Raw genomic sequence first — 24,125 nt, forward strand, 5'->3', positions numbered from 1 at the left:
CTTGCAGCCTGTTTTGTAGTTCATACATTTTGCTAAAAGGTTAATGAGCATGTCTGGTGATCGAAAATCATGCATTATATTGTGATCAAATGGCAAATGTTTTCATTTCAAACTTAAGACAAAAAGCATATAGAATAGAGGAATACCATCCACAACATCAAAATATAAGACAGATGAGGGAAAACAGCAAGTAACTTTTTTTTTTTACAACATACTTTATTGTATGCATGCCGTCCAGTTGAGAGATAAAGGTGCCTGATTGAATGATTGATGTTAGTGGAATTACAGTTATGAAGACAATAAATCTATCCATACTACATCAATTAGTAAAGCATACATTTTTAAAACATTAACAAAGAAAACCAACCCAGAAACAACAACAATCAATCCTTGAAAAAAAAAAAAAATGTATTTCGATAACACTTTACAATAAGGTCTCATTTGTTAAAAATGCAGTTGTTCATTGTTTGTTCATGTTAGTTTACAGTGCATTAACTGATACAATTTTGGATTTTAATAATGTATTGGTAAATGTTGAAATTAACATTATCTAAGATTAATAAATGCTGTAAAAGTATTGTTCATTCTTTGTTCATCATGTTAACTCAATTTGTTAACTAATGAAACCTTATTGGAAAGTGTTACCTCTCAGTCGAGTGATTTCCTCTGTGTTAGAGGACAAAACAGAGCTATCTTAAATCATATTCATTTTAATTATGATTAAAACATACATTATATAATTTTTTTAATCATTAGGTTTGTGCACAGGGAACTATCAAAGCAACTGCGATTCCCGAAACCAAAACAACATGAAATGAAATAATGCACAAATATTATTTGGGAAGTGTTATCTTAAATATATTTAAGCACTTATTATTTATCAGTATAATGTCAACAACCATTAGTTAAATGATGCAGTACACCTGAAAAGAATTGTGAAGAAAAATTGTTCAAAGCACACAGAAAAAAAAAAATCAAAGACATCATTACAGCAGTTTTCACTAGTTTAACACAAAATGTAAGCCCCCTTTAGTCATTTTGAACCCAAGTCATTGTTAAACTCAGTAAAAAAAAAAAAACACTAATTTAAACTCAAGATGTGCAAAGTACATGGTATTTGACATATACGATCTATTTCCCCTCATAGGAATACTCTGCTTTAAGAAATTTTAATTCAAGATTGAAGATCAATTGAACGTGAATGATATTTTCATTTGGAATTTGTGCTGATAAAAAAAAAAAAAAAAAAAAAAAAAAAAGCCTGTAAATGGAATTCAAATCTAAATTTTCATGAAAACGAATTAAAATGTGCTTATAATAGACTCATGAACACAAATCTAAGGTAAACAATTCGCATCACTAGTACATGTGTACTAGTTTATACATTATACATGTATACTACATTATAAAAACATTTATTTTTAACTAGAAATTAGTGAGGGTTTGTCTTTAATTAAAAACAGTTCTGAAATGTGTTAGTTAACGAGTCCCTCATTATTCTCTGTACAAAGTTAAATAGCAAGAAAATGACTGTTCATAGGCCAAAATATACACAAATGTACACAAAATCTCAGTGATATCTGCAGTACAGATGGCAGCTGCATTGTTTCAGGCAAAGATGATTATTGGACTTAATGAGATGATTGTGAGTTATTCTTTATATGGGCAGAGCAATGTTTTCATGTCTGTAAAATAAAAGCTCTGTACTTTGCTTCAATAGTAAGTCATATTCTTGAAATATTTAGACATGCAACAAATGTGGAGATCTGGAAATATGCTGTAGTGTTTTGCGAGGGGTCTGTGGTGTGTTTTCCCTTTCTACATATCATTCTTACTGAATATGTTTCAATTTCAAAATATTGCCCAAATGGGCAATAAATGTAAACGAAAACTAGTCAGGGTAGAACTTTCTCTCGTTCAACAAGTGCAACCTGTGACTCTCCCTCTCTTCCTGGTTCCTCACTGATGAGTGCACTCGTCTGGCTTCTCGTTTTGAGGACTGTCCACTGTGCTCTCATTCTTCTGCTCGACTGCCACCTACAGGACAACAGAAGCAAGTGCCAGGCATGAAAACAGGTCAGGGGTAAAAAAGGTGAGAAGGCGGCATACCCAGCCCCCCCCCCCCCCCCCCCAAATAAATGTAATGAGTGAGTAACGCGTGACAGTTAACACGAACAGATGAAATTAGTACAAATTTGTCATTTATTAATAGAATTGAACTATACTCCACAGTGATGAACACCCCCCCAAAAAACATGTAAGCTGCATTGACATAGTATTAGGCTACCAGTGTTTCTCACAGGATTTTTGGATCACTGTGATGAGTGGACCTCTGCCACTCTAGGGGGGTTCGGGGGCATGCTCCCCCGTAAGAAAATTTTGTGCTTTTTAAATGTTAAATTCATCAATCTGGTGCAAATTAAACAAAGAAAAATTCAAAACTCTTTTAGTTACAGTGTCTGTCTACATTACTACTACAATAATAGTTATAATATTAATCCCATGATAGTAATAGCCATATATTGTAAAACAAATGCACTGAAAAATAAAGGAAACTTTCATAATTAGTTTTGTACTAATTTCTATACTAACTTAATCAAGAAAAGAACCAATGGGCCGCTGATCTACTCATTTCATCGGGTGTCAGAGAAAAAAAACTATTTACTACTACTATTTATCACGCATTAAAAATGCCCCAAACCAGTCGTCTGTATGATAATCTGAAACAAGGACTGTCCTGCTTCACTTCACAGATGCTGAGTGAAAGGAGAATTATAGAATGAAAGGATACTCATTTATATGACACTTTATTCATCACGAGAACAGCTCGTTCAGCTCGTCATACGTCGTCCTTTCAGTTTCGGTTTTCAATCGATCAAGTTTTTTCACGTTCTCTCGATAAACCACCCCTTTCAATCCAATCGAAATTATTTGTAATAGAGCTGACACTGTGAGTTTTTAACGGGTAATGTTAAAGCCCTACTTGTTATTAATGTTTTTATGAAATATCTCTAGTGAATGCATTATCATATCACCGTATTATTTACCGCCATGCGAGCCACAAATTAAAGGTCCCGTTGCATGCGATTCCATGTTTCAAACTTTAGTTAGTGTGTAATGTTGCTGTTAGAGCATAAATAATATCTGTAAAATTATAAAGCTCAAAGTTCAATGCCAAGCGAGATATTTTATTTAACAGAAGTTGACTACAAAAAACGGCTCGATTGGACTACACCCCTCTACATCCTGCATTAGTGACATCACCAGAACCGTTTCTTGACTAACCTCCGCCCACAGGAATGCTCCCTCAACTCTACTGGCTAACGTTACTTGCACACTTCTTATAACTTAGCCTACTGTGTTTACTCAGCTCTTACGGTGATTTTCTGAAGTAAAACTGACGCTTCATCTTTTGTGTGATGTACAATAAACTTTATTAAACTCATCAGTACATGTTTGATCATCATTCAGACAGCAGACTTGTAGGCTATTATTAATAAATAATGGATACATAGCCTACAAGCAGATGACAAATACGTTATAATAACCGTAATTAAACTCCTAAACCATACCTGTTTCATCTCTATACAGCAATCTGACTCTGTAGGCATTATTGTCCGACTCGAAATGAACGCCGTTACTGAGAGTTTCTGATATTATCATCATTCCGTGAGATGAATTTGTCCTGACAGACTGAGCGCGAGCTCATGAAGCTCCGCCCCCTGTGTCGTCCAGCAGCACCTCATTTGCATTTAAAGGGGACATACTGAAACGGCTCGTTTTTCTGAGCCCCAAAAAATGTCAATTTAAACATGCTGTAAAAAATGATCTGTTGGGTATTTTGAGCTCAAACTTCACATACACACTCTGGGGACATCAGAGACTTATTTTACATCTTGTGAAAAGGGGCATAGAACGGGACCTTTAAAGCTTGGCGAGCCACTTGAGGCTCGCGAGCCGCGCAATGAATAACACTGCACTAACTGTTACTTGTTTCCTGCTCGCTCAGCGCTCACGGCGCCCGCGCCCGCTCGCGATATTATCTCGCCCACTTCTATGTCAAAATGTAAAAATAATGACATTGGCAACATCGCTGTCTGTATCTGACAGGACAGTTAACATTGTAAGCTAACTTACCTCAGGCTTGCTTTCCGACGTGCGGTTCTATGTTCGGCAGTGTGTCCAGTTGTCAGACTCGCGGTGTAAAAGACTTTGAAAACATTTCTGCCCGTTACTCTGACTCGTATTGGCTGTCATGTTTCGGCATTAGGAATGATGATTGTTTTTTAAAGCTGCGAAGTTTATGGTAACTTTATAGGGGATAAATGCTGGCCTCGACCTCGACCCCCCCCCAACCCCACCCCCACCCCCATTCAATATTTTCTCATCGGATCTGCACAAATCACGTAGGTGACCCTTTTAGGTTTTAAAACGGCGAATTTCGCCGAAAGGTGAGGAGTTTTCATGCCTGAAGTGCAAGTGAGTAGTTGAGTAGTAGCAAATGCTTGCCACAAGGAGGCAGTCGATTACAAGGCAAGGAATTTGGGAGTAATGACCTAGTGTAAACGGAACGACCTAATCTCAGGCATCACCTGCTTCCACATGCTCATCCCATTTCAATCTGCCCATGACTGACCTCACTGGGGTTCAGACACCTTCTGCCACTGTCCTGCCATGCAGCTATGATGCATTTATCATATACAGCAAGATGCTTCATCAGCAGGTTTCGCTGTCATTCCTATACGGAGGTTACAGGCAGAGTTTTACATCTTGTTCCTGCCGCCCCGCTGTTTGTTGCGCACCTCTGCTCAGTGATGAATCACTCCCTGTGGCTGCTGAACAGTAATAGGAACAGATGTTTGTAGAAAACAGCTCCAGCCACCTTAATGACATGTTCGGAATGCAGTAGGGAAAACAAGCTCTGGCAGCTGACACAGCAGGTTGCTTGAGCGTGACAACTTGTCTTTCAGTGGCTTTGTCACAAGGGTACATGACATTTAGCTCAGACCCGTCCCGAAGGGCTTGAAAATCACCACTAAATAACCAGATTCAATTACCGGTTTCCTAAAGTGTGATTTTGAGGGTGAGGACAGGTGTATAACATCTAACAAGGTTTAAACATAGTTTTAATCACTGTGCTAACACATATTTAGTGGAGAGTGGGGTAAGATGTGCCAACCTTTAGTCTAGCAAACGTGCAAAACGTGTCATGTGACCGTATACAGTATTTAGAAAGAACCAATCATATAAAACTACCTAGTTATATTATATATAAAAATACATATTTTACATTTTACACTGATTTTTATATTAATACTATTACAAATACTATAACTAATACACAACATTATAAATAAAACGAAATATTAACCTTTTTTGTGGCTGGTTAATGAAAATCTGAGTAATCTGGAGCAAAATAAGACATTGGATTGTGCATTAATAAATCACTTTATGTTAAAAATGTTATTTAAAAGTGCAGCAAATTCGTATTATATTTATACTGATTCAATGTGGCACAGTGTACCCCTAAGGTGTGGAAAGTTTTGTTAGTTTGACCGCATTGCTCCTTGCCTAGAGGACAACTTAAGTAAAAGGTGGCACAGCTTTCTCCACCTTTTCCTCACACACAAACACACACACACACAATACCTGATAGGAGTAATGTGATTTGTAGGTGATCCATTTCTTCAAGTCAGTTCTGTCCCCCACGGACAGAGAGCGAACGGTGGCTTTGGACGCAGAAGCAGAGGGCATGTCAAACTCAACCTCTACCAGGCACTCAAATTTAGGAGGCACCTCCCAATCTGAGCCCAGCTCCAGACGACAGAAGAACGTATGAGGATGTCCCAGTGCTACAAAAAATACCATCCACAACCATATTAATGTAATGTATGCAATATTAAAGCAAATCATTAATTAATGCAAATTACTACAGTACATGGCATTTTAGATGAAGGACCTGAGCTGCGTAATATATAATTTATCATTAGCACAGAACTGGACTCGATTCTGCTAAAATGAACTGAAGATAACTCAAGAAATGTCAGGTGTGCCAGACTTGATGTCAGTGAGGCCAGAAACAGTTTTGGTTTATGTTCATCTTGATGGCGACACATGTTTGAATATGCAAAAGAAAAATGCTAATATTCAGTGAAACTTAAACCTAAACATATCCTTTAAAATTGCTCTTGTAAAGATATTGTATGGCTTCAGAAGACTATAGCTCACGAGTCATGTGAACTAATTTTCTGATACTTGTATAGTGTTTTTTGTCCTTTAAGGAGCCTGACAGACATTCTTCAAAATATCTAATTTTATAGTCTATTGAAAAATGTATGTCATATGGGTTTGGAAGGACATGAGGGTGAGTAAATTAACTTTCTTCAATTGTCAATTTTTTTCCTTGAAACATTACAGAGAACAGAGTCAAAAACTCATTGCACTGAATTGTAGAGCTCAAGGATGTCAGACAGTGAGTCTGTGAATTAACAGATAAGGACAGCTTGAGCTTTGTCTAACCAATCAGATTCATGCAGGGGGAGGGTACCCTGCTGATGTACTATTGAAAAGCCTAAAGCACTGGCCATTGTCAGACAAAAAAAACAGCACTGGCCACAATGCAAATGCTATGACAACAGAAAATCAACAAAAAGGAAAAAAGATTATTTCTACACCACTGCACTTGCTTTCAGAGTCAATACTACATTAGAGGCATGGCTTGTTACCGCAGCATTGTGATTTGGGGGTTTGTGAGGATTTATTCAGCAGCATCAAAACATAAAAATCCTTAATCTACTATCTATAATAATATTCTCATCATGATAATAGAGAAAAACACACTAAAATAAGAGTAGCGTTCTCAAATATTGGCATAATTTCATAATCTTTCGAACAGAGCAATGGCAAAAATCATTACAATGTGACAAAATTGTTGGTTCATTTACTGACCTGATTGATCTAACCTCCATCTAATGAAATACAGTAGCTAGATAAAACAAAACAGCTCTAACACAGCTTTGATATTGCATAAGAGTAACAGAGGAGAACAAGATCATTTTAACCTGAAATGTACAGAGCGCATCATGGCTATTCTACGCTAATGCTATATCTAAGTATTTCGATTTTTAGGTCAATAAATTGACCAAAAAACAAAACAAACAAACAGGGAAGACCATGAGTACTCTCAGTGACAGCAATTGATTCATTATGAAAACACAAAAATTGTGTGACTTCTCTACTACTTTTTTAACTTCGAAACAACCAAGGATACCTTCCTGCATTCAAAACTTTTTCAAGAGCCAAGATAATTCCTGTTGTCACATCATTTGACACAATATAGCTACCTCAAATTCAGACCTAAGTTCTCACCTGAGTTCTTGTCTGGCAGGCGACTGATCCTCCACACCACAGACCTAAAGGCCTGTTCGTATTTAGCCGTGCCGATCGTGACCCTCATGGCTGGTTCTGACCCTGATGTGCTGGTTGAACCAAAGCTGGCTCCTTTATTGAACCGAGCCTTCAGGGACTTTTCTCCCGTCACACTCTCCCGCCTAAAGTTCTTTGCCCAAATTTCTGGTATGGGGTAACGGATAGCAACGTTCTCACAAGGTATTAAAGTTAAAGGATCCCGATTGGATGAGAATCCCGTTGACATCACCAGCCAGGACTGAACCTCCACTTCCGCACCCCTGACGCAAGCGACTGTTCTCAGGGTGAAGGGAAGGGATTTTTCTGCAAACGCAGTGCGGAAACGCAGTAGTTCAAAGCGACGACCAACCGGTGGACTAAATGTAATGGCACGGGACTCTGTGAACTCTAACTGGTCTGCACACTCATGCAGCCGACTATCCCGCAGTTGAATCCAACGTGATGTTGTGTTGGGAATTATGTCATGCCGAGAAACCACCTCTTTACCTTTGACCTGGACATCATTTAGGCCGATACTACAAGGTGGAGATCCATTCAAGAATGCTAGCATGTTCACTCGGGTCAAAACTAGCTGCTCCAAGATACGGCTGTTGCCCCCTTTGGACAGAATCCCATAAAAGTTATCTCTCACCTCCACGTGGACCTCCTCGTCAGTGTAAGTCGTTGGCCAGTTGAGACATTCTTGATCCACTGAGAGTCCTACAAGCCTCTCCTGCAGAGCATGACGAAAGCTCAAGAAGTCCTGGTAGTTTGTGGTCCCAAGTTTAACCACTTGCTCTCTTACGGGCAAATGAACCACAGTGACCTTGGGCTGGATCTTCCTCTTCTCCTTGTAAACCACATTGTCTAAACTGATGGTATGAACCCGGCCGTTCTCGTCGTAGTTCTGGAGCTTGGGTTCAGATATCTCATGCTGGGAGTTCAGCTGGAACTCTTTGAAGGGCTTTTCCAGCCCTTTCTCATAGAAAAGTTGCAGCTGGCCACTGTTCGTCAATCTGACAAATATTGGTCCCCAGTGACGTGAGGACATGATGTTCTTCTTCTCAGGGATGCGCAGGAGCATGGGCCAGCCTTCCTGAGGAGTCATGTGGTCTGGCTCATAGGTGGAATCATCTGAGCAAACTTCATCCACCGAATCATCTGGTAGTGTAGGACTACCGTCATGGTCAGGGTCAGAGATGTGTATATTCTTGAGTTGATCCAGACCATCCACAGGAAAGCCTGGTGGGACACTATCTTTTCCAATTGCAGAGTCCTTCTGAGCTGAAAAAAGCAAAATAGATTCCTTTTTGATTTCATCATCTTGATACTCAAAGAATGGTGAGCTGAAGCTGGACATATTCTGTGCCTCTGGACACAAGCCAATGCCTTGGGACGTTTTCAGGTCTGTTTTGTCAAAAAAGGCACTGAAAGGGTTAATAGGAGAAGGTTGTAGGTTGGAGAACTCATCATCGAGGAAAGGGTTCTTCTTGTTATAAGGGACACTGTTGTTCGATAGTGTGTTATCAAAGGCAAAGACGGAATTGGTGCCATTAGGGGCCAAGTCCAGGATGTGTCTCTCTGTCATCTGACCAAAAATGGAAGAGGAAATCAAGTTGCTGTTGGCATCCTGCAGTGGAGAATTGTTGAGATTATCCAGTTTTATATTAGAAGGTGTCCCTGGAGACTGGATGTCCTCATCATCATCAAAAGTAACCCAACTGGTAAAGTGGTTGGAGGTGACATATGAATGGCCATTAGTGTGTTGGTTATTTGCTGTCCAGCTGAATGAATCCATGGTTATTTCTTCATCCTCTTGGCACACAGAAGAATCTACCAATAAATAAAGACAGAGCTGTTTTAACACTTTCAGATCAAATTTAAGCTCTCTGACATATAATTAATTTTATAACAGAAGCATTCTCTCACAGGAATCAACAGAAACAAAGGCACATGTCATATTTATGAGAGGCAGACATAATGTTATAAACAAGAAAATGGATGACATCCTTGGTGTTTCCACTGCCTTTTGAGTTTATTTCTGAAACCTATTTCTGAAAAGTCACAATGGTCGGACTATTTAGGTCTAAATAAAGAAAAAAAGCTGGAAAGAAAGACATTTCCACTAACAGAAAGCAGACAGCTTCTAATCAACTACGATTCACAACCACTTATACATACAATTACTCTCTTTCACATGCTACGCATTAATTTCAATAAAGATATATTAATATTTCATAACAAGAGATGTAAGTGACTTTACGTTGAGTTGTGTTTTTTATTTTTTGCACTAGGACAAAAACAAATGTTTATAGTTACAGCAAGGTCACAGAAGATAGTACCACAAGAGCTTGAATTACTTTGTGAATTTCCCCTACTTAGCTGTGAATAATTTGACTATTTACTACATTATAGACATTCTTGCTGTTAGATTTTTTTTTTTTTACCCTAAATCACATTTATTTAATAATTTATTGTAATTCCTATGAAACAGTTCAACACAGCCTTCATTTTGACTCGGTAAGTAGGATTACATGCACTTCAAAAGATTGATTTCACACAAAAAGTAGTCTTTTTTTATGTCATGTAAACAAGTTTAATTTAAAAAGGAGACACTGATTATAAATGTACCTTAGGCAAATAAGCATAAATAAGAGTGATAGCAAAAATGATCATCCATTCATTAATGAATCCTTCTGCTCTCTTGGTACTTTAAAATCAAGCTCAAACTCTTGTCTGTTCCAGTTCTCCGATGCCAAATTAGAGAGAGTCTTTACCTGTTGCTAGGCACCAGCATTCCCCACCTCAGACCTACTTTCTCTGCCAATGCAACAAAGCACTCAGTGAATGGTCTCACAGGCTGAAAACTGGCATGACTGCACTATACAATGAGAGCATATATGCACTCCCAGACTTTGACACATGCTAATTTACAAACAACAATGATAAGATCTGAAATAGAATTATAGACCGAATCAAAAGCCACAAACAACCCTTTTTATGATCTGTAATAGAATTATAGAGCAAAATCCATAAACAGCTAATAATGTGTACTTGAATTGTTCAGGCTACCTTTTCCCAGTCTCTTAAAACATTTACTATTTAATGTGAGAGAGTGTGCACGCTATGGCTTGCGGCTTTGCTAATCTTCTCATATTAGTTCAACAGGGTTTATCACACTGCAAATCTACTCAACTGAAACAGTTCCTATAACAGAAAGTAATAAAAGACTACAATACACAACATGTGCACACACAGAAGCGACCACAGACATAAAGAGACTTCAAGACTCAGATATTATCAGCCCTGGAGGAAGGAGGTTAAAAGATTATCCCAGCTCAGAAAAAAAAAAAAGATTCCTGTGAATGCAATGCCCCGAACATGAATACTTATGAACAGAATCTGCACACCTTCAAAGCAAGTTTGATCATGTTCTTACAAGAGCTACATCAAATCAGCCAGAGGGTGAGATACAAATTGTAACCATCAGAACAAAGGTTCAAGGTCCAACCAAGTTCAAGTTAAATTCACAAAAAAATATAAAAAAATAAATTGACAATATTATCAATATTTTTTCTTGCTGCAGTTTAATCTCAAAACACACGCATACAGTACACTGCAAAATTTGTTTTCTTATTCAGTATATATATTTTCCAGTAAAATAATAATAATACTTTAATCATCCTTAAAACATGACCAATTTGCTTAAGCAAAACTGCTTAAGTTACTTATTGAGAATATATCTCGAATTATAACAAGAACAACAATATCTTACACAACCTTGCTTCTCAAGTTTGAAAGAACTTTAGATTCCGTTCTACTGAGTAAATCATAAAAAAGCAAAAGCCTGTTGCTAAGCATCAACCTACTGGTATTTCTTCAAACTTCTAGCTCTAAGTAAAACTCAGCATGGATAGAGTGCTGATCCTGAGGCTGTATAAGCTATGCCAAGTGGGATTACAACACACCGCTTCTTTTTTAAAACAAACTACACAAACTTAAATCTTAAAATACAGAATTGAAAGATGAATGCATGCTTAATCAGCAATAAAAGATGCCCATGTTATATGTTTCTTAAAAGAGGAAGGAAGAATGGTGAAAATCAAAACTCATAATGCAACAATGTTGATCCAGAAGCATTTATAAGCCAAAGTCAGCCAAAACTTTGAAACAAACACTCTATGCAAAGCCTGCCACAAAGCAACAGTGCAGGGAAAGAGACTCACCAGTACAGCAGTCAAGAGTCCAGGTGCTAAAGAGAGAAAACAGATGGGACACTGATTGTGAGACTTCACTACGGCACCAAGCTGTAAGCAGCAGGTCACATGACCTCCTCTGTCCGTGGAGTGCCCGCACAGACATGTAGATGCCTGTTGATCTGCCTGCCTCCCTCTCAGGAGGAGTCTTAAGCTTTTGACAGGTAGCTGTCTTTACAGAAACTCTGCCACACCTCCACACAGAAATGCAGTCTTTAAAAATACGACTGGTGGGAAACAAGGTCAGAAAGTCGCCCGCACTTAGCTCTCTCATGTTTGTCTGTAACCATGTCCATGAATATCCATATTATGTGTCATATAAAAGAGAAGACATTATGTGAAAAAGTGATGCAGAAACTGACTCATCAATAATATGATGGTGTGCAACAAACAGCTATTTTTATACAGCTATAAAATGTGCAAGTCAACCGGCATCTGACTGGAAACTAAGACTTGAGACAAATGGGTGACAGCTTGTGTTTGCACTGATGTCTTGATCTGCTTTGAGATCGCTCAATCCTTTCCTACAGCATTGAGCTACTGACCTTTATTTTGCTGGTTTCAGATCAGTCCTTCTAAACAAACCCAGAGCATAAACAGGGAATTACTGCAGAATTTACTACACCCATTTAAACAGATTATTGTTCACATCAAATGCATGTATTGATCTCAAGATTAGCACTCTTACTGTAATATTTCATTTTAAATGACCATTTAAACCCTCAAACTATTTATTTCAAACAAGTAAGAAAAATCCTGCTTTCCATGATGTATCCCATTTGAAACTCGACAAACTATGCTGGTGAGAATCAGGCAGATCTTTCCTATAATGTGAAACGGAGTGATAGCTGCAGGTGTGAGTCACAGGAGGTGGGTGTTTTGCGAGGACATTTACAGGGGTCAAAGGTCAAAGACGGTGAGAAAGCGTGCAAGATTCCCAGCAGGATGTACTCTTAAACAAGCTGTTGCTCTACTCTATAACCTCTACTGATCTGAGATTACAGTTTACTTCTGCTGTTCCCTGTAGAGATTTGTAAACTGACGACAATGTCCTTCTGTGTGGGCTCCACTGGATATGACAAAACCACACACATGCTCTTTCTCTTCCTCTCTTGAGCACACACTCCCAATGCATCTCTATGAACAACACTATTCTTACGTACCACCGGAAATGGAATAAGAAGGAAATGAAAATGTGCATTGCATATCCTTTATACATTGCACGTACAATGAAAACAGAAAGCTTTCATAAAGACCTGCCTTGCTGCATAAATATTCATATTCACTCGTGTCCGATTGTCTCTCGACTTACAATGACACATTCATAGTTAACCATGTTTCATTCATGAATAAAAGCTGTAAATCACACACAAAGAATCCCTCTAAAGAAAACATTTGGCATACAGTGCTTAAAGTACACACAACACAAGCCAAGAACATTCACTAGAAAAATAAAATGGAGATGTGCAATGTGTACAAACAGTGAAAGCAGGTCAAACAATTACAGTGGACTATGTACACAAATAATCAGCAATTACAAGCAAATTCACTCTCAATTCAGATGTAAATAAACAATCATGGACCAACACCCATGGGTCACATGGTGAAAGGAAAACAAACAGAACAACACCCTGCTGCCAAGATTTCAACATACTGAGAGCAGGAGCAAAGGCCTGACGGTAGGCCTAATGGTGTCTCTCATAGACAGGCCACATGGAAAATCCAAAACCCACAAATGCATCGACAAAGACTTGATGCAAGATTAAGTAGTAGAAATAGTCTGTTACTATTGCAAATGTTTAATGAGCATGTAGATTATTTGTACTACAGGCATGAATGACACCTCAAAGCTTCCGATTTGTTGAGGACAGGTATGCCGACACCTGGCCAATACAATGGATGAAAAAAAAAATCCCATGGAGCAACCCAAGTCATATCAAGAGACCAGAGACTAGCATTAATTGAATAACCAGAAAGCAACATCCAAACAACCTCTCAGAACACCTTTTTTCTACTCGCATATTTTTCAGGGAAAAAAAGTACTTAGATTATTATTCAGATTATTATTATAGATAGATTATTATATACAAATTATTCATTCCGTCATGCTACTATCCAAAGTGACAAAGTAGGCTTACACTACCATTTAAAGTTTAGTGTCAGTAAGACTTTTTGAATGTTTTTAAAAGAAGTCTGTTTACCAGGCCATATTTTTTTGATCAAAAATAATATTCTCTATTTTTTATGCAATTTATTCCTGTGATGTAAAGCTGAATTTTACTCCAGTCTTCAGTGTCACATGATCCTTCAAAAATCATTCAAATATGCTGATTTGATGCTCAAGAAAGATTTCTTATTAATGTTGAAACAGTCATGCTGCTTAATATTTTTGTGGAAAGTGAAAAAGTGAAGAATATTTATATTCTTTTTTTAAAGAATGTTCAAATCTTTTTATGATAAAACTCTAGTGCAGCTTGTCGTAATTACACAGTTGACTATTTAGTGTAACATCTGCTTTAACTAACACTCAATATCATGCACTGCTATTCACTTCTCCCTGAAGTGAAAATTATGTTGCAGTGACTTCATCTTCCCTCAGTCTGAGAAATGAAGCATGCTGCATTTTAATAAATAAAACCGTCTTAAGCACCTCACCCTCTCCTGTCTCCATAGAAACCCTGGTCTGAGTGAGCTATTGCTGGAAGGCTGAGGCGAGAGGCCTGAGATGGATCGTGTAGGAGCGCTAACCGCTTTGCCGCAAATTACCTGCTAGAGAGAGAGCGTCCTGCCTCAAATCAGCACAGCGTTCCTTCAGAGCCACCATCACTCACACGAGAGGAGCGTCTGAGGAGCAGCTGTCACAGACCGCGAGAATTTATTTGTCCCGATTCCTTCATCATTTACTCCTAAACCTGACGTCTTTTCATTCCGCCTGCGTTCCTGGATGCGACCCTGGAGGCTGTGCTGAGCAACGGAAGGGATTTATTGATGGATAATTCAGCGTGTGAAGCATTTCCTGTGCGATTCTCACTTCCTTATGTCTTCTCACAAGGGAACAGACTTTAATTACTGTTTGAGGCATTGGGTGAATATAAAACCGCCACTTGCAGACGTTCGGATGATGAGAGTTACCCATTTATTAACTAGTATAGACTGTGTGTGTGGTACTCACTTGGAGAGTGAGGACAGGAGGGTGTTTGACTGGGTGGCTCTTCGGTGCTAAGAGAGGGCAGGTCACAGGAAGACGCCCCCATGCTCACGGAGCTCTGCTCCTCTGATTGGGTGGTCCAGCTGCTCTCTGAAGGGGGAACGGTACTCCAAAAACTGGCTGAAGAGCAAATGCTGTGTCTGGGACCTGTAATAAAACAGAAATATCTTTATAGAGATAAACATTTGGGGTACAAAATTCTGGATTTAAAAATAAATAGTTCATCCAAAAATAAGGATGTCGCTTATGCTCTTAAGGCTGCATTTACTGATCCAAATACACTAAAATCTTGTGAAATATGATTACTTACAATTTAAAATGACTGTGCTCTATTTTTAATATATTTTTAGATGTTATTCATTACTGTGATGGAAAAGCTTTTACAGCATCATTACTCCAGTCTTCAGTATCACATGATCCTTCAGAAATCATTCTTATATGCTGATTTGCAGCACAAGAAACATTTTCTTTATTATTATTATCAATGTTGAAAACAATTGTGCTGCTTAATATTTTTTTGTGGCAACTATGATACGTTTTTTAACATTCTTAAAGTTCAACAGCTTTTATTTGAAATATAATTTTTTGAAATAGAATCTAAGTCTTTACTGTCACTTTTGATCAATTTAAAGCATCCTTGCTGAATAAAATAATAATAATAAAAAAAATGTATTAGTAGTATAGATAATTGTTTCTATAAGTTATTTGAATTTCATTCCATTTTAATTTCCTTAAATTACTTTCCTTAAACTATTTCTTTTCAAACTGAAATTCAACTGACAATTATGTCTCCCATTTGTAATAGTAGAATTCGATTCAAATTCAGAAACTGAATTGGAATCCAAAGGCATTGTCATTTTTAATTGTGAATGGTGCACAACCCTTGTATGTGTGTGTGCAAATAAGTGTGCGTTGCTAATGAACAGGTGTTATCATTGAATTAGGACAAGAGACTATTAAATATTCACAGTGGGGAAAAGTGCTTTAGTAAAAGGATTAAACATCAAGGGTGAGGTAAGATAGCACAGCATACTGATGTGTATCAGCCTCGTCAAACAATTGAATCAATATACTCAATGATTTTAATTAGCACTGCTATAATTGCTATCAGAGGACACATTTTTTATGTTATGAATTACTATGTAGATAGAATAATGCTTTCAAACAACAATGGTTCTAGATTCAGGTTGGAGTAAATATATAAAGTCAGACGACACACTTCCAGTTCTTTCAATACATGTAGGCAATTTTGATGTTTAATCAAACAATTGGGATTCAGAAAAATGCCAAGCAGGATGTGTACACTGCCTAGCAACAAATCCAACCATACAGGGTTTTATTCCCTTTCAATGGATTTTCCCCTGGAGCTCAATTAAAAGAGTTCACAAAAGTAGTGCCTTAAAACTTTTATGGCCTACCTACAGCATAAAGAAGAACTTGTCAATGTTATAAGAATCTAAAATAATTGGGGACATGGGTTGAAATGGATAAAGATTGGATATCATGTAAATGTTCTCCTTTATTACACAAGAAAAAAAAAACATCAAGAGAAGTGGTTTGAAGCATTGAACTGACATCATCTGACTGTCAGTATCACAGTGACAAAGACAAAAAAGATGTGTCATATGATTATGATGATGATAAGTCTAAGACACGACTGCATCATCAGTTTGAAAAATTAAAGTACAGTCAACTAAGAGGAATATAGTGAATATCACTTGCCAAGGGCAAAACAAGAGACAAACTTGCTTTGGCGAGTAAATAAAACATGGCGATATGTTTACTAGGAAAAGCAACTTACAAAGAATGATAGTTCAACAACTTTTAAAGCTGAGCATAAAACTTTTATTAAGCATGCCCAAAGGTTTTGATTTCTAGAACTCCATGAATGTTCCTCACATTAAGTCACCAAAGGAAAATATAAGCAATACACCCTTAGTGTGTCTTCACAACTGATGCAGAGAAAAAACAAGTGATGCTGCAAATGACAATGACCTGCTTGTCACTAATATGCACAGCAAAATATCCCCTTTTTATAACAGTTAATTCTTGTTCTCATTGGCACCCATGTACACCCAATGACAATGCAAATTGAAATAATTAGGATTCTTACCTCAAATTAATAAACTGAATTAGTTTAAATTCTTTAAGGGGTACTTCATCACTGGCAATTCAATAAAACGTGGCTGCCTATGCAGTAGAAATGTGTAAAAAAAAATGTTTTTAAATCCAAGGCCACTCCCATTAGTCTGCTATGGATACGCTTGACCAGAGTCAAAAAACGCCTTGCTTTAGTAGGAAATACTTCTGAGCAAACTTTTAGTTATAATGGTGTCAACTTGAATAGTTCACGGGTGCAAGAATAAACATTTAGCAAGAGCGAGTTACTTTTGGTACGGTGAAGGATCCAGAATATTGCAGGCAGCGGCTAAAGGCTGCAAAGGATCGTAAATATGGAGAGAACGCAGGAACAGAAAATCTGAAAAAAACGTGTTTGTAGTCAACATTTCAAACTGGATGACTACGAACACTGTTTTATCACACCTTTAGGCATGGCCTAAGCCAGCTCGCACTATTATTTATACAGTGTGTTTTATAGCAATTATTAGAAAGAAGCAGTCAAGCAACAGGAGGTGACGTGTTTTGTATCTTTTTCTCATTTGATTTAAAGTGCAGTTGTAGTTACTAAGAAACAGTGTTTGTTTACTGTGCTCATGAGCTGAAATCTCGTTGGTGAAGTCTCGTTTGTTGACTTTTAGTCACGAGGTAAACATTTTTGCTAGTGAGGCGTGTCCAGCTGTATTCAATAACGACATTTCAGATGAGTATAAAGTAGTATACCGCGGCAGCCCTCGTGTGAAGCCCTCATCGTGTGAAGACCAAAGAGTGTAAAGACCAGCGACTCTACTGTACCTGCGCGACTCCACCGAGCAAGGACACCGTCAAGGCACTTGAGTATTATTTTCTTGTTGTTTACTCTCTCTTCTACACAAACAATTTTTCTTCTCATCTTTCTGTTTGTGACCTCTCTTTCACTATGTGTTTTCAAATCCCTACTATTACTAACACGTGTAAATCAAATGTCACACGTAGGAGGCAGCACAATCCTAGCAACCTGCGTACCTTTCTCTTTTCCCATCGGTTTCTGGAATTTCCAGTCCGCTGTAAACAATGCTGATTTCATTACATCTATTTCTAGTCATTCAGGTCTCAGCCTATTGGCCCTGACTGAGACCTGGATCAAACCAGAGGACACTGCCACACCTGTTGCCCTCTTTACTAACTTCACTTTCTCACACACCCCTCGCCTGACCGGAAGGGGTGGAGGTACTGGTCTTCTCATCTCAAACGATTGGAAATGTTATCCTTTACCACCTTTGTGTGACAACAGCTCATTTGAATCGCATTCAATTACCATCACTTGGCCTATTCAAATCCATTTAGTAGTTGTCTATCATCCACCAGGTAAACTTGCCAGTTTCTTGGAGGAGCTTGATGTGCTACTCTCATCCTTCCCTGAGGATGGTACTCCTCTCGTAGTTCTTGGAGACTTCAACATCAACCTAGAAAAGCCTCAGACTGCTGATTTCCACACTCTGCTTGCCTCATTCGACCTCAAACGAGAATCTACTGCGGCTACTCACAATCAGGTAACCAATTAGACCTTATTTACACGCGCTGCTGCTCCACTGACCATACACTGGTCACTCCGCTGCACACCTCAGATCACTTCCTCCTCACTCTCAACCTCAACCTGCCTCAGAACACAACACAAACTCCTCAACAGGTCACCTTTCGGCAAAACCTACGCTCACTCTTACCCTCTCGTCTATCCTCTTTGGTCTCATCCACACTTCCTCCACCTGATCAGCTCTCAACACTAGATACTAACAGTGCAACTGATGCTCTTTTCTCCACTTTAACATCCTGCTTGGACAACTTCTGCCCCCTTTCCTCCAGGCCAGCCCGCGCCACACCCTCTGCCCCCTGGTTATCTGATGTCCTCTGCGAACATCATTCTAAACTTAGGGGTGCAGAGTGGAAGTGGCGCAAATCGAAAGATCCTATTGACCTTGGTTTTTATCATTCTCTCTTCTCTTCCTTCTCTGCTAATATCTCTACAGTTAAAATGACTTACTATCACAATAAAATTAACAATTCTTCTGACTCTTGCATGCTTTTCAAAACCTCCTCCTCCATCAACCCTAACAGCTGATGATTTTGCCACATTCTTCATAAATAAAACAACCACCATCCGTGGCCAAGTTAGCAAACCACAAACTAACACACACATCTTACCAGCAAACACACACATTCTATCCTCCTTCTCTCTGCTTTCAGAGGCAGAAGTCTCCAAACTCCACCTTTCCAATCACCCTATTACCTGTCCACTTGATCCTATTCCCACTAATCTACTTCAAGCCATTTCTTCCTCAGTTGTACCTGCACTCACGCACATCATAAACGCCTCTCTTCACCATTGGTACTTTTCCCACAGCGTTTAAGCAGGCTCGGGTAACCCCACTGCTTAAGAAACCCACTCTAAATCCAGCACATCTGGAGAATTACAGACTGGTATCCCTTCTTTCATTTGTCGCAAAAACACTTGAACAAGTTGTTTTCAACCAGATTATCTCCTTTCTAACACAGAACAACCTCCTGGACTACAACCAGTCTGGTTTCAAAAGCGGACACTCAACTGAGACTGCCCTGCTCTTGGTAATTGAAGCTCTGAGACTGGCAAGAGCAGCTTCCAAATCCTCAGTTCTCATCCTGCTGGATCTGTCTGCTGCCTTTGACACAGTTAACCACCAGGGATCAGGGCTCAGTGCTTGGACCACTTCTCTTCTCCATCTACATGACATCACTAGGATCTGTGATTCAGAAACATGGCTTTTCCTATCACTGCTACACTGATGAAACAACTCTACCTCTCATTCCAGTCTGATGATCCGACGGTTGCTGCTCGCATCTCAGCCTGCCTGACAGACATTTCTGGATGGATGAAGGACCACCACCTTCAACTAAACCTTGTGAAGATAGAGTTGCTTATGGTCCCAGCCAACCCAGCACTACACCACAACTTCTCCATCCAGTCAGCCAGGAACCTTGGAGTTGTGATTGATGATCGAACTTTACAGATCACATTGCCAGAACTGCCCGGTCCTGCAGATTTGCCTTATACAACATTAGGAGGATCGGGCCCTTCCTATCAGAGCATGCTACACAACTCCTTGTCCATGCACTTGTTCTATCCAGACTGGACTGTTGTAATGCTTTCCCAGCAGGTCTTCCAACTTGCACTGTCAAACCTCTGCAACTGATCCAGAATGCTGCAGATAGAGTGGTCTTTAACGAGCCGAAGAGAGCACACGTCACTCCTCTCCTCACAAAATCGCACTGGTTGCCAGTTGCCGCTCGCATCGAATTCAAGTCACTGACTTTTGCCTACAGAACAACCACTGGCTCTGCTCCCTCCTACCTAAACTCATTACTTCAGACTTACGTGCCATCCAGAAACTTGCGCTCTACAAGTGAACGTCATCTTGTGGTGCCATCTCAAAGAGGCACAAAATCTCTTTCTTTGACCTTTTTCTGGTCTGTTCCATGCTGGTGGAATGACCTGCCCAACTCAACCAGAGCGGCTGAGTCCGTGACCATTTTCAAGAAATGGCTGAAGACACATCTTTTTCGGCAACACTTGATCCATTAATTCTAACACTTTATCTTCTATTCTATATCTATTATATTATAAAAAATATATATATTAAAAAAAAGTACGCAGTATGTGTTAAGATTAAACTGGGAAGGGTCATAGCACTTGCATATTGTTGTCCTATTGTTAGTTTAACTGCTTCTATTGTTCTCATTTGTAAGTTGCTTTGGATAAAAGCGTCTGCTAAATTAATAAATGTAAATGTAACTGCCAAAAAGAGGTTAAAAACTGAAAGAAACTGCCGTTCTGTCAGTTCTCTTCGACTACCCGAAGCAAAACGCTGTCGCGTACAGGTAAGAAAGATGTTGCCATAGTGTTCCATTTTTACCATAATGCTGTTTAAAGAGTAGACAAAGTAAGATACAATATTCAGAGATAAACCTACTTTTACAATAACTGTTCTGTTAATAACCCTCTGTTGATCTGACGGTCCGTGGATGCCAAAATGCGGAAGTATAATCGGTAGTTTTCACAAAAGCCCTGGAGCTGTCAAAAGACTTTAGCTGAAAAATAAACATGAATTTCTCGATCCAAGTAACAGAGAGATGAACATTGTTCATTCACATATACTATTACACTTTAATTAGTTTTCGAACCAAATTCAATGCATTCAAAACCAAAAAATCTCTGTATTTTCATTTATCCATGTTGACAGCAGTGATGGGAATAACGGCGTTATAAATAAACGGCGTTACTAACGGCGTTATTTTTTTCAGTAACGAGTAATCAAACTAATTACTATTTCCTCCGTTACAACGCCGTTACCGTTACTGTCAATAAAAATGCGGCGTTACTATAATTGAGATCACTGAAGCGGTTTTCATCCGAGTAGGCTCTCTCTCAACCATATGAGCTGCAAAGTTTTTTCTCTGGTGTGTGTGTTTATGATGCGCCGGACTGGACATAAGCGAGGCGAATGCCGCGAGCGCACTCGACAGTGCGTGAGAGAGACCGAATGTGTCCGAGAACGCGCTCGATAGTGCGCGAAAGAGACCAAGTGTGTCCGAGAACGCGCTAGATAGTGCACGACAGAGACCAAATGTGTCCGAGCATAAATACTTTATTTATAAATAAATTACACATTTCAGCATTAGAATAATCTCTGTAGCATACATCATATGCAATGTTTTGATTAGTTTATAACAAACTCCAAAATAACCTGCAGGGAACGTTCAAACATTCAAACACATTCGAACGTTCAAACACACGTGCGGCAAACATGACTAGAATTTGGCTAAAATAACCTCTGATGATGACGTTCTCTGTAGGTTATAAAAATAAACCCCCAAAAGGTTATATTTTATTATTATTATTTATGTTGGTACATTGTTCAGTATTATATTGAGAGCACTTTTTGTTAAACTTACTATTGTGAGGAAGAAAATACTTCAAGTAGGCTATACAGAATGTCTACCAGTTGTAAAGGTGTGTGAGTTTTATCATTTTAATTATATGCACTAGTGTATGTATATTTTTTTTATTACTATTTATTTATTTTTGGTACATTTCTTAAGAAGCATGATTTATTTTTAGCCTTTATTCTTGGCCAGTTATGGTCTGTGCAATAAATATTAAATGTTCTATTGATTGTGTTTTGTTGTTCCATTATAGTAGTGATAATATTTTAATATTTAAGTTAATAGGTGTCTCTCACATTGTCCCACAGCAACATTAAACTAGTGTAGATTAGTGTACAATGTTTTAGAATAATAAGATGTTCTATTTAGTGTCCATTTAATTCATTTAACATATTTAATATTGGGGGTATCCAAGTTATTTCACATATTTAAACTTTTTTTTTTTTTTTTTTTTTAAAGTAACGCAATAGTTACTTTCCCTGGTAATTAGTTACTTTTGTAATGATGTAATTCAGTTACTAACGCAGTTACTTTTTGTGAGAAGTAACTAGTAACTATAACTAATTACTTTTTTAAAGTAACTTACCCAACACTGGTTGACAGTGATAAGTGGAATCTCAATGTTTCAAATGAATAGCTTTAAAGATTTGAATAATATTCTCAGTCTATGAGAAAAGAAAAAAAGTGTGCATGTGGGATTACTCCACCTAACACTCCTTTTCCTGAGGGTTCCCAAACCACTGATATCACCATAATCACAACTTCAGATGGATCCAAATGTGCTCTAATGATTTCTGGTCAATAAATCACATTATGTTCACAATATACTTGTGAACATAAACCATGTCAACATGAGGTTTCTGCTGCATTAGCAATAAAAGATAAACTGCTTTTACTCCTTTCTTTCCCCCCCTTAGTAATCATTTGATCTAAAATAATATGAATCTGAATGCCTTTGAATATAAATAATTTAAGACACTGTGGTTGGATAAACCCAACATATGACATTGGCTTCCTGGCTGCTAAACCTTCCTCTAGACCACACATGAAAATAAAGGCATCAAACCAGAAATCATATGTTGGACAGCCCCTGTAATCAGAGTAAATAAGCAGTACTTTAACAAACCCAGGCTTGATCTCTTAGTGATCATATTATGAAAGAATGACAGACTGGCTGCACCCTGGACTTCATCCTTAGGCAGATTTCATGCAAGGGCAACAACAGCTGAGATGAAAACTCTGCTTATGGCTTCAATTAGGGTTTGAAGGGTTTGGCCCTTTGCGTGTTGCTGCACCCGGCCTCTCATAGGAGATTTCCTGGGAAAGAGTTGCTGGCAAAGCTGCCGGGTTTGACAAGAGTGGGGGTGAGTGAGTCAATGTGTGCAAAAAAGAGACAGACAGAGATAAAGAGAGACAGGCAAGTCTAGACCAAGCCTCAAGCCTAAAAGGAAGTGACACAGTCCTAATCAGCCCAACCCAACTCATTTCTAGAAATCAGTAGAATAATGTTTCTCAGGAAAACTGTAAACATTGGGAAATACTTGTTGAAATGGGTGTGGTGTAATGGTTAGAAGCTCAAGGCTGGTACTGAAAGGTTGCCTTTGTGCCCTTAAGCTAGGCATAACCCCAGGTTTCTCCAGAGGAATTGTCAATATCATGAGTCACATGACTACTTCCTTGTTGAGGAAGCAGAGTTTATTTTGAGTCTCATTATGAAACTATTATTACTAATTTTACGAAACAGGAAATGTACATGCACTTACATGAACTCTTCATTAAAAAAATATATATTTATTTTACACATTTTTTATATAAAAAAGCAGGGCAGTTTGAATAAATCAGGGGTGCAAACACATGTATGGTCAAAAAAGAGAGAGGTAATCGAAGCCCTCGTCCCGCGGCAAATATCCAGATCTACATTGCCACCATCCCCAGCCCACCCCTATAGGCACATAGAGTCAAATGAAATTTAGAAAAACTATCTAGCACTTCTTCTTCTTGCTTTACTGCTACTTCCTGAAAACAATTTCACCTGATGATTTGAATAGCTCTTTTTGTAAAGAATTAATAATTCTAGGATGATTGGGGTAATTGTGTAGGGTAGGCCTAGTCAGTGCTTGAAGGGTGGGGAAAAAGGTGCCGGTACTCTCTTGCCTTACTCTCACCGCCTTCACCCAGGG

General features: G+C 38.5%; 1 protein-coding gene across 3 annotated transcripts in view; it reads right to left on the reverse strand.

Annotated features, from left to right (window-relative positions):
* Nucleotides 1-206: 206 nt before the first annotated feature.
* The window catches only part of ston2 (stonin 2), a 33,710-nt gene continuing 9,791 nt past the window's right edge, over nucleotides 207-24,125 (reverse strand). For 2 of the 3 annotated variants that reach the window (XM_081393905.1, XM_081393906.1), the window contains 4 exons: nucleotides 14,836-15,018; nucleotides 7,369-9,240; nucleotides 5,650-5,852; nucleotides 207-2,037 (listed from right to left, as the gene is read on the reverse strand). In XM_081393905.1, the coding sequence (XP_081250031.1) occupies nucleotides 1,960-2,037; nucleotides 5,650-5,852; nucleotides 7,369-9,240; nucleotides 14,836-15,018 (2,336 nt within the window). In that variant the 3' untranslated portion in view covers nucleotides 207-1,959. Of the gene's footprint in view, nucleotides 2,038-5,649; nucleotides 5,853-7,368; nucleotides 9,241-11,633; nucleotides 11,660-14,835; nucleotides 15,019-24,125 lie in introns of those variants that run through there. The other variant, XM_081393907.1, reaches the window with a different exon arrangement.

The sequence above is a fragment of the Scardinius erythrophthalmus genome, assembly GCF_964197995.2.
Source record: "Scardinius erythrophthalmus genome assembly, chromosome: 19".
NCBI lineage: Eukaryota > Metazoa > Chordata > Actinopteri > Cypriniformes > Leuciscidae > Scardinius > Scardinius erythrophthalmus.